The sequence below is a fragment of the Artemia sp. Qi Xiang Cuo genome, chromosome 15 (assembly GCF_049724085.1).
Source record: "Artemia sp. Qi Xiang Cuo chromosome 15, ASM4972408v1, whole genome shotgun sequence".
NCBI classification, from domain to species: domain Eukaryota; kingdom Metazoa; phylum Arthropoda; class Branchiopoda; order Anostraca; family Artemiidae; genus Artemia; species Artemia sp. Qi Xiang Cuo.
The window spans coordinates 63,437,596-63,449,655 of record NC_142808.1 but is presented as its reverse complement, the minus strand read 5'-3'; the positions used below and the strand labels follow the sequence as shown (position 1 = coordinate 63,449,655).

Here is a 12,060-nt window from a genome sequence, read left to right as displayed (position 1 = left end):
TGTTTTAGCAAATAAATAAAAAACAAACGTAAAAAAAACAATTTTGCATCGAGCTAGAGGTGTAGATTTTTGATTTGTTGTTAAGCGTCTTTTTCTAGTTCGGGGGGTGAAGAAACCATTTCTGTATCAATTTGTTCCTGATCAAAACTTATTTTTCTCTTACTAATGTGTGCCTATTCGGAAGTGTAGATCATTTAGATGAAATCCATTTCCCGAATGATTCGGCTATTTTTTGTGTGGTTCGTAGTTTTTCCCCCTTCTCTCAAAAAAACTCTTGTGTATGCTCTTGGAATTATGATTTTTAAGGGTTGTTCAGATAATTTCTATTGCCGCCTTCAATACAGTTTAAGGCTGTCAATTCGAATGATTTTCCTTCCTGTCAGCCAGTGAAAATCATTTTCTTTCAAAGAGAAAGCTTTTCATTGGCTGGCAGTATTGAAAATCAATTGTAATCGACTGCAAAAAGCTATATTGAAAGCGGGGGGTATATGTCCAAAATGATTCGTATAACTCGTTTTTTTTAAGTCCCTCCTCCAAAAAAATTTTTAACGTGCCTTTACGTAATTATGTTTTTTTCTTCTTTTATTCTTTAAAGATTATCCCAATAAATTCCAGGTCAACACCAGAGCGGTACCTATCGCGGTTTTGGATTCCACGGTGATGGTGCAAGAGCTCCAACGAAAAAAGGTTTTTTAAAATTCGCAAAAGGTGAAACCCTTGAGCCCATTGTTCCTGGTGTTTTTGAAGCGGACGACACCTCTACAAGAATAGAAAGCCCCGTACCAAGTACTTCTTCTATCTCTAAAACAGAATTAGGGACAGAAACAGCTGTTGAAGGTAATACAATTTCTCTAAAGTAGATCAACTATTAACATGATTGATTTCTTGATAAACTTATAGTTGTCGCTAAAGCTCTCTAATACCTTTCTAATATTTCTAATTGCTTTTTAATTGTCTGAATCCTGGTGTCTTTGAGGTCGATGAGACTACTCCAGAAATAGAAAACACCATATCTACCATTTAGTCCATCTCAAAAACAGAACTAGCAACAGAAACAGCTGTGGAAGGTATACGAGTTCTGTAGGTCAACTGTTATTAGGGTTCTTTCTCTTTCAGCTGGAGATTAAAATTTTAAGTACTCTTTTTATCTGATTCCCTTAACTCTTAAAGATATCTGATTAAATTTTGGAATAATCGTTTTGTTTAAAAAGGTGGAAAGATCCGTAACTCCGCCTCTTGGGATGACATAACTTCCTGAAGGCTCCTGGGGAAAGGGCTGTAAATTATACCAGTTGACCATTGTTTACATATAGGTTTTGTTGCTGTGAAAGGGAGGCATGTTCGATCCTGCGTATCCATATCGGCTTGGGGTATCAAGGTGAAAGGGGTGCTAAAGGGGATGTTGACCTAGATCAAAAGACGCTATTCTGCATCCAAGTCGTCAATTGGGCGTACCTGAAGCATCCCAGGAGCGAATAAGGACATTAATGTGAAGTTTTCAGGGCATATTGAACAAAATAAAAAGACCTTGTGTATCCAGGTTGTCAAAATGAGATATCTGCAATATTTCATAAAAAGATAATGGTATTAAGTTGAAACTTTCAGGCATGTTGAGGTAGCATAACAGATACAATGTGCATCCAGGTTGTCAATCCCAGGAAAAGCTAAAGGTGTTAAGTTGAACATTTCAGCGAATTTAAAGGCGGATGTTGAACTGTTGAAACAAAAGACATGACATGCTTGCAGGTTGTCAAAAGGGTGTATATGTAATATCTCAGGAACAGCTAAGCGCTTTTAGTTGAAACTTATAAAACATGTCGGCCAGTTATTGAACTAATTCAAAAGGTACTAAAGCGTACTGGCTACCAAGAGTGTGTGTCTGCAATATCTTATGAATGACTTTATGTGTTAAGTTGAAACTCTCATGGTATGTTAAACTAAATCAAAAGACACTATATGCATCTAGGTTGTCAGAAGAGCACATCCGGAATATCGTGGAAGCATGAAAGGGTATAAGGTTGAAAATTACAGGCAATTTTCTTGGGGATATTGAAGTAAATCAAAAGACAGTATGTGCATCAAGGTTGTCAAGTGGATGTATATGCAGCATATCAGGAATGACTGAGGGTATTAAGTTAAAACTTTTAGAGTGTGTTGAACAAAACCAAAAGAAACTACATGAATCTAGGTGGTTAAAAGTGTGTATCTGAAATATCCTAGGAGTAGCTAAGGGTACGAAGTAGAAACTCTGGAGCCTTCTGTGGGGGCTATTGAGCTAAATCGGAAAACGTAATATGGGAAGTGCTAAGGATATTAAACTTAAAATTTCTGGGAATGTTGAGGAGGATGTTAAACTAAATGAAAAGAGACAATGTGCATCCAGGTTGTCAAAATGGCGTATCTGTAATATCTAGGTAACGGGTCAATGCTATTAAGTTAAAACTCTGAGAGTATGAGTAAAGAAATATTGAACTAAACCAAAGACACAATGTGCTTCTATTTTACGCCATTAAAATCAAGCAAAACAAGCTTGTAAGATATGAAAACGCTTTTTGTCCATACTTTTGTCCATACATTTTTGTCCAACGCTTATGAAAAATGTTATTCTGTTGTATTACATTGTATTAACATTATTCATTCTCTTGTCTCCCCGAACATAACTACAACTAAAGAGGAAAGTTACACCTTCTTTCGCTATTTGGTTCAATATGTTTTTGGCTTTTTTCCTCATTTTTCAGTCATGTTTCTTTTTTTGGAAACCTACTATTTCGGAAAGCTTTTATTAAAATTAATTCTTCAAACACAGCTTGTAGTCTTTAAAGACTGATCCACGGGAGAAATTTCCATTTGGGGGGGGGGGGGGGATTTTCGGGAAAAATTTCAACAGAGGGGGATTTCCAGCAAGATTTGAAAAAGGATCAGAAATGTAATAAGAAACAAGTCCTTTTTTAAAAATCAAAGCCGCTATTTTTTTACAGTAGGAAATAGGCTAGTGGAATTCTTTTCTCCTTTTTTTATCTATTAGTTGTGCTAACAGCAAGTTCTAAAAGGGTCTTTGACGGTGAAAGACTGGAGTGGCTTAGAACGTATTTACTAAACATAGAAGATATTTTTAAGGATTTTTAAAGAAGTATGGTTGTGTAAGATTCCACTTGACCAATCCAAACAAGTCGATTCCATTTTCACTGTCCTTGGTGCTTCGTTGCTTTACACAGGATTAAAATTATTTTTTATATTTATTTTTTTGTAATGAAGTTTATGACCCATGATTTGACCCATGATTCTGTGCGTTAATATTATGAAGCCTTCTGGGGCATGCGAAGGCTTCTTGAGTCTTTTAACAGTCGTAATGTAAACGACCCACCCCTTCTATTAAGCATTTTGGGTCCTCTTACGGCTTCTCTATTTTAAAGTTGAGTTTTATTATGTGACTATTTGCAGTTTATACATCTTTTAGTAGCGCCTTAGATTCTAAGCACAGGATTATTCTGATGTATATTTTGAGATCAATGTGGCATGGTCAACCATGCCACAATCAATGTGGCATCAGTGATGGCATGGTCAACCAGGCTTTTAACTGAAGGTGATAGCTTGTACAGTTTGAGGTGTTTTAACAATTTATTTTGAAGAATAGACTGTGGTAATGATACGATATTAGGTCCAAATAGGTAACGGTAAACAGTTTCGGTTTTAATATTGCAAATCGGCAATACGGGTATGAGAGAGTGAGACCTTTTATATCGAAGATCTGATAAAAGAAAAGGTTTAATTTAGGACCGCTGTGATTCTATTATAAATTTTTTAAATAAAATTTTAATAAAAAAATTAAAGAAATGTTCAGAATGGAAATGAGAATGGGGATAAATTCGGTTAATTATTTACAACAAGGGCCTCTTATAAGCTCCGTCGAGGAGTGTCTCCCATTTGGATCGTCAATATTCAAGAATCGTTAGCAATTTCATCTGCACGATGGTTACCCATAATACCTGAGAGACTAGGAACATATTTGAACTGCGCACTGATTATTTACAGCGGATCCATATGCACTGATAATGTAGGCAAAATAGGTCTATCCGATGAACTTGCGTTAGGAGCAAGTTTAATTAACACAAACTTGCGTTAATTAAGTACATTACACTACTTTAGACTATGTTAGGGGGGCGCGTGCCCCCTCGCCCCTCCCCTGGATCCGCCACTGGTGCGAGTTTCTGTGGAGTATAGGCATATTCACTTTCCCGTGGCACATTCTTTTTGGCTACTTAAAAAGGCAACTAGAACGTTTAATTGCACTGCCAAGACAGTGGCGGATCCAAAGGGTGAGGGGCGTGCCCCCCCCCCTGTTGTAGTCTAAAGTAATGTAATTTACTCAATTAACCCAAGTTTACGTTAACTAAACTTGGTTTTAACGCAAGTTTATCAGATCCACCAATTTTGCGCCCCCTCCTAAAATTTTTTTATCGGATCAACCTCTTTCGCGCCCCCCCCCCTAAAAAATCCTGGATCCGCCCCTTTGCCAAGAACTTGCACTGTTATTTACAGCGGATCCATATTGAATATAATTTTTGGTACTTGTATGATATACCCCGTACCTAATATTCTTCATCTAATTAGAACCTTTGATTTTCCATAATTTTGGGATCTCCCATAATTTTCCTTAATTAACTATTATATATTCACCACAATTTGATCCCAAGATATGTTGATGGATATTTATGAATTTGAATGGTTGGTAAGTTGGGTAGGAGAAGAAGAGGAGCTGGGAAGGTAAGGGGGCAGGGTCTAGGGTGGGGTTGGGAGGGCAGTTTGAGGGAGGGGAGGGGGAGTTGAGTGTTGAAGAATGATGGTTATTCTTCTATATTTTATTGATCTATTATTGTTTTTATTCAGTTATTTATTATCTATTTTTTCATATATATATATATATATATATATATATATATATATATATATATATATATATATATATATATATATAGACTATAGTTTATTTATTTTTGGTTTATTTATAATAGTTTTAATTAATTAGTTGAGGTTTAAATAGATAGTCGAGTTAAAAGGTAAGTAGTTACGTGGATTTTCGCGCGACCGCAAACCTTCGTAGGTTTTCCCCAATGCGAAAGTGTTGTTTAATTTATTTATTTGTTTATGGATGTGGATTAATAAATTTATGAATTTAATTTAAATTGACTGTTTTCCTTTGCTTTAAAATCAATGTTCCATTCAATTTTGATTTGGTCTATTTGTGTACAACCTCCAAGCATCTTGGGACAAATGAAAGACTCTTGATTTTTCTATGGGTGACTTAAATGTTATTAAATGTGATCCATATTCTCCTTCTTCATTTAAGATTCAATATTTTTTTAATATAAACACTGGACAGACTGCTTACAGCGCACCTACGTAGAATATAATTTTACAGTTATTAAAATAAAGTGCTAATTGGAATTGAGATTCATTAAAAAAAATCGTGGATATTTTATTAACTTATATTTGTTTATAATTTTTCTTTTCCTTGAAACCTCCCATCGTCTATTGATTAGGTTTGCTTTTGTGCAACCTCCAAGTCTTTCGTGACAAGTTAGTCATTGATCGATTGTTTTTTAAATACTGCTAAAAAGAAAAATATTTTCTTTTTAAATTTAAATATTGTTGTATTGAAGCTCAACTATATTTTAAAATACGTTCAAAAACCCTGCTTACTGTTTTTTTTTAGATATATCGGTATTCGAAACTCTGACATCTCGTTTAGAAGATTTTGTTGAACGAATGGTTGTTTTAGAAGTAAATAAAATCAGAGTGGATCCACTTAAGATTCTAGCCTTGCAGGCAGACGTAAGTATGACATTCTATTATTATATATATTTCGTTTTATTGTGATTTTTGGTTCAGCAATTTTTGAAGACCGGCTCAGGTTAGCCACAGCCCAGGTTCGTCATTTGCATTTAACTTGGGAGCCATCAATGGAAAAATTCCCATAATTTAGCGTTTAAGTTGTCATCTAGTAGCGAAAGTTTGGATGTATCCAACTTTAAGTTGAACCCCGTTTTCCAGGTTTTGTATGGTAATTTGATTTTTAGGGCTTGAAAAGTAAATTTTTGTGTTAAAGAAAAATCAAAAAGTAGGTCTCTGACGTAAAGGTAAGAAAAACTTTTTATGTCGATAGAAACGTCTGAGACTTAATAAACTATTAATGATAGACATTTACCACCATCTACAATAACAACTGGAAAGTGCTGATTTTTCTCTAAAGAGGGAAAAAACCCACGTTCGCCACAAAAAACCAGCCCTGATTCGCCACTCTAGGACTGGCAAATCTGGGCCTGGCGAACCTGTAAAGATAAATTTTTGCAACACACTTCATTGACATTTGCTTCAAATTTCGTCAGATACACTCGATAAAGAAACGACAATCCCATATACTTTAGTCTGGAAAATCCTGTATGGTTGGATCAAACCTTGCTTGGCCCAGAAAAATAGCTTGGTGAGGAAACTAAAAATAAACTTAAATTAAAAAAAAAACCGCTGGTCAGAGCTGTTGTAATCAAAGCTATTGTACAGAACAAGAAAACGGCTTCAAAAAACATGGAATACCACGGACAACTCTGAAGGGATACGTCACCAAGGCGGATAAACAGGATGTGGATATTGAGCTTCTAGCTCTCTCATTTTTCTCACCACTTTATTCTACAAGGCAGATCTGTACAGAAGAACAAGAAAATGTTCTTCCTAAATGCTTGCAAGTCGTGTGCCATACGCATTATGGTTTAACACCCGCTTGAAGTTCGTCAGCTTGCTTGCAGTTATTCTCTTGCAAAAGGAATTACCATCCTAAATTCATTGAAAAGCAAATCAGTGACAATCAAAATGCTGCAGTTGATGATAAATACCGTAATTTTATGGCAAGACACCCATATATTACTATGAGAGCGCCTGAAGCAACCAGTTTCTGCCATGCAACTGCTTTCAATCGTATGACAGTTGGGAGATTTTTGAAAATCTTTGTAATGTGTACTAACACCACAAATTTAGAGCGCAGAATATTTGAAATGTAGACGAAACTGGACTATCAACAGTCCACAAGCCAGGGAAAATTGTTGCAGCAAAAGGACAGAAACAGGTAGGCAAGGTAACGTCAGCAGAAAGAGGGCAGAATATTAATATGTCTATTTATGAAGAATCTTACTATATGTGCAGTTGTGAACCATATTATCAATCATGCAAGACCAAGTAAGGCTAATCTTGTGCTTCTAATACTTGACAATCACATTAGTCGTTACAGTAATGAATTGCTTGACTTAGCCAATGAAAACTGAGTTGTCATGCTTACCTTTCCGCCTCATACAACGCTTAAGCTGCAACCACATGATAGGTCAGTTATGTTTTCTTTGAAGGTTTTCTACAAGAGGGAATCTGTGACTTTTATGACAGAGCATAAATACGAGAATATCTCAATGTATAATATCTCTGAGCTTTCTGGAAAAGTATATCCCAAAGCAGTGACCCCAGGAAACATAATCAGCGGTTGTCGCTGCACCGAAATTTTCCCTTTCAATCCCAAGATTTTCAAAGATCATGAGTTCTTCAGTTCATATGTCTCTGATCGACAATCAACTTCGAACCACGGTGCCGTGGAACCTCCGTCACCCATTGCTTCTTCTGCTGATGATGATGCGGCTAATCAGCCCACGAACCATGAGAATAATACCCAATCTTCCTCAAGTTTCCCGTTAGACGGACAACCTGTAAAAAACTTCTCTGAACTAGTAGATGAGTCTCCATTTCTGAAAGGTTCTCCCAGAAAACAAATCGAACATGCAGTGAAAAAAAGACTACCAAAATTTTGACTGATTCCCATTGTGAAGTTAAGAATCCGCCAGGAAGAGGAACTGAAAGCTGCGGAAAAGAGGAAAAAGAACAGAAAACCCAGGAGAAGGAGAGTTTAAAGAAAGCTAAATTGCAAGAAGCAAGCAAGCTATTGTTTCTCGAGAGTGAAATTGAGTCTGATAAAGTTGAGAGGGAGCTTGACGATGAGAGTGAGGACAGTCTTAAGCTAAGAGAAGATAAGGAAGATGTGGGAAACAAGCCAAGAAAAGTCGGTGACTTTGTTTTAGTTGAACTTGCAGGTACAAAGAGTGCTAAGTGCTTCTTTGCTGCAAAAGTTTTGAAGGAATATAGAGTTGAACTTGATGTTCCATTCCTGAAGTGCGTAGAATCGAGCAAGTTTGTAATTACCGAAGAAGAATCGTCCGTCTCAAAGTTCGAAGATTAGGTAAGCCCCCAGTCTCGGGTGGGACTAGAAGACTTGCCGAAAGGCTGAAGTTTGGTGTTGACCTTTCAGGATACAAGATGCGTTAATAGGTAGTAGTGTTCCATCTATTGAGGCCGTTTACAGTCAACTTAGCGAGGATTTGATTTAGAGAAGGTGGGTCTTTGAGTAGACTACTGTCCTAACCCTGTTTATTTTTGTGTATGAATTCTGGAAGACAATTAAAAATCTGATAAACAACAAATTCTAGAACTAATTCTAGAATAGTAAAAGCTTTTCTTGACTTGAGTTAAGACGGTGGCGAACGTGAGCCAATCTATGGCGAATGTAAACCGGGGTGGCCCTGGTTCACCACTTTTAGACTACATCAGTGTAACCCATTTTTCTCCTACATCAAGAAACATTGCTCGTCAGGAATTTTATTTGGAGATACCCCAAACATGAATATATACATGACAACTTTCAGAATTATTTAAAGTCAAAAACTGTGTTTACAAGAAATAAATAAACAGAAAAGTGGCTAACGTGGGCCGGTCTCCCTATATATATGTTTCGGTTTTTTTAATTTATTAAAAAAAAAAAAAATGGCCATATTTTCTTTCCTTTTCTCTTTTAAGGCTGAAGAAGGCTCTTCTTTTTCCTCTTACTGGCCAGAAAAATTTTGATGTCTGTCGCTAAGACTCCTGGAAAATCTAATGATATTCATCATTTGATACTAATGATTTGGCTCTGTGTATGTAATAGACGATTTTCGTGGTACCTGACTAAATCTAATAACTAATACCAAAAATTTCACTATTTATTAATTAAGACCCAACCCCCCTAATCCCTAGAAATTATATGTTATCCTCCCCAAGCATTTGCTTCTGTATAGGCGTGGTTCATGGATTCACTGGAGTAATGTTTTTTATAGCTATATTCTTATAATTTTTGTTACAATAAAAAAATAGGTAAAAAAATGATAAAAAATATGTATAACAAATGATAAAAATGTACATCTGTCCCTCAGTTCTTGCTATGAAACAATTTCTTCTTTGGCGCATATAATTTTATTTGAGTTTTTTTTTTTTGTATCCCTATACTATAGTTGTTATGCTATATATACTATAGTATACTAGTTGTATACTATAGTTTATATAGTTTATTATATATATAATATAGTTTATATATATAATATACTATATAATATAGTTTACTATATAACTAGTTATATAGTTACTATATAAATATACAATAGTTATATAGTTTATATGCAGTATACTATATACTTTAGTATTTAGTATACACCTACATGTACTATAGTTGTTAGCTAGGTTTTTCTCTTTTTCCTTAAAAAAAAGGATTTTTTATTTCCACGGACACAAAATTGCTGCCTCCATCCATAAGTTCTTGATTTGAACGAATTGTCTTTCTGTTATCAATAACCTGTTTCTAGCCTTAGACTTCGGTAAGGATAATACTGTAGATTCTAACCATAGTTTATATAATTATCCAGTATGATCTTTCGCTATCTCACCCATTATAAAAACCCGGACCGCGGTGCGAGTGCTCCAGAGAACGTTTTTGCAGATATAAACATAAGCGGCATTAAATCTTTTCACGGGTAGACAAAGAATAATCAGCTACGGAACAAGTACGGACAAAACCACTTGGCCGGCTCGCCAATAAGTGGACAATAAGTGCACAAATAAGTGGGAGGAGCTTTTTGTTCGCACCGAGAATGAAGAGCCAGAAATCATCTGCGGTAAACTTACTGGATAATTATATAAACTGTGATTCTAACTACTTTTCTATCCTTGTCGTCGCCAAAAAATGAAAATTCGTATCTTTATGGGGAGGAAATTGTTACCGTATATGATTGTTACCGTATTTTTACCTGATAATTGAAATTGTTACCGTATTTTTAATTGTTATCGTATTTTATGGGGAGGAATTGTGAAAGGGAGGAAATTGATTTTATGGGAAAGAAAATGATAGGTTGAGTAAATCGTTACCCCTCAACCATGAATGCAGCTTTATAACACGTCTCTGCTCTTTATAAAATTATAAAATGTATTTACAATATATTATAAAATAAAATATATTTAATGTAATATATTTTAATATAAAATAGAATTTGATAATTAATAATAATATATTTAATATATTTTAAATTAAGTATATTTAATAATATATTTTAAAAAATGCATCTAATATAAAATATATTTATAACAATAAGTATATATTCTTATAAAAATAAATATATATATATCTATAAAATAGCTGTATCCTATAGAATTTCTTTTGATTTTCTGAGTGATTAATTTTAAGATATTTTTTTTATTTCCCCAGAAAGTGAAATTCTTTTAAAAACTAGAATAAGCAGAAATAAAGCCATTTTATTATTTCAGACGAAGAAAAATTACTATGACTGAATAAAAAGAACAGAAAATTATAAGAATAATCTGAGAATACATGAAGATAATAGATACAACTATGGATGAATAGATGAATTCTCAAATGAAGAGAAATTGAATATAAAAGTAAGAATAGGGCTACGGCAACCTAAAGTTCCTAAGGGCCAGAGTGTTTTGCACTCCGTGTTTTTTTTTCTGGTAATCAATACCAACACAAAAACAAAAAAATGTCACAAGGTTAATCAAAGCTTGCAAACAATAGATACTGAAAGTAACTTTGGGAATCCCCCCCCCCTCATAGCATCACGAAGGCTTGAATATGATTTACGTTTTATTTGTCAGTTCAACTCGGTCTTGAATTTAATGCTGAAAAGTTTCAACTGACTACCTCACTTACCTTCAATGGCGGTTATGACCTCTCTTGTGCCCGTGGCAAAGTTTTGATTAGCTCCCTCCCCCCCCCTGTCTCCCACAAAATTGCAGGTTAAATTTTTACAAAATTGTTTTCAGTTTATTAATTAATGAATTTTTTTTATTTTATTATTGTAAATATTTAGTAATCTATAATCTTAATTTATTATTTTAAATTAATATTAATAATTTAAATTATAAATTAATAATAAATTAATATAAATATTTAATTAATGCTAATTACTTTGATTTAATTGTTTTATTTATTGTTATTTAATTATCGTTATATGACATATTTTATTCTAATACAAATAAAATTCCAAAAATTGTAAAATGATTATAAACATTAGATTATTTGAAATTTTTTGCCTCTAAAATTTGGGCGCCCATGGAAAGTGCCCCTGACCCCCCCCCCCCCACCCCCACACACACACTAAAATTGCCTCTGCTTACCTGGGTATCCCAATGGTTTTCTCGATAAAACATACGCGTCAACTTTGCTTTCGAAAGCTTTTAATTCTATCGCTCCATTTTATTTTTTTCTATTTTCTTTTTTTTCCATTTTACTTTTTCCCATTTTATTTTTTTCTTTTTATTCCATTTTATTTATACGCGCAGCACCAGTTAGGTAAATACTTACAAATTTAGATAAATTAAAACTTCGTTCAGTCTTCTTCCGTTTTGCAAAATATATTCTATGCCCCCCCCCTCCTAACCTGCATTTTTTATCTAGTCAGAAAATTCAACTTAGCTAACCTTATTGTTTGCAGATACCAAGTGTTTGTATATAATACTTTTCTATCAAAGCTAAACCATCCTTGGTCTTCGGCACTAGCCTAATAAGTTATTGAAGCACTTGCTGTGTTTTTTAAATGTTTATTCATTTTTTATTGTTATTTTTCTTCCTTTTTTCTATTTTTTTATTCTTTATCTTCCTATTTTTATGCCACGGATTTACAGATAAATAATAATAATGCAGTGTGGTCA

The 12,060-nt window shown here is 34.3% G+C and overlaps 1 protein-coding gene across 4 annotated transcripts in view; it reads left to right on the top strand.

The window, feature by feature from the left end:
- LOC148943980 (uncharacterized) overlaps positions 1–12,060 on the top strand; it is a 130,548-nt gene that overhangs the window by 95,489 nt on the left and 22,999 nt on the right. For all 4 annotated transcript variants that reach the window (XR_016142917.1, XM_089100888.1, XM_089100887.1 and 1 more), the window contains exons 6-7: positions 616–837; positions 5,714–5,832. Coding sequence is in view for 3 of the 4 variants with exons in the window: in XM_089100888.1 (XP_088957014.1) it covers positions 616–837; positions 5,714–5,832 (341 nt within the window). In the remaining variant the exon portion in view is untranslated. The remainder of the gene's footprint in view (positions 1–615; positions 838–5,713; positions 5,833–12,060) is intronic.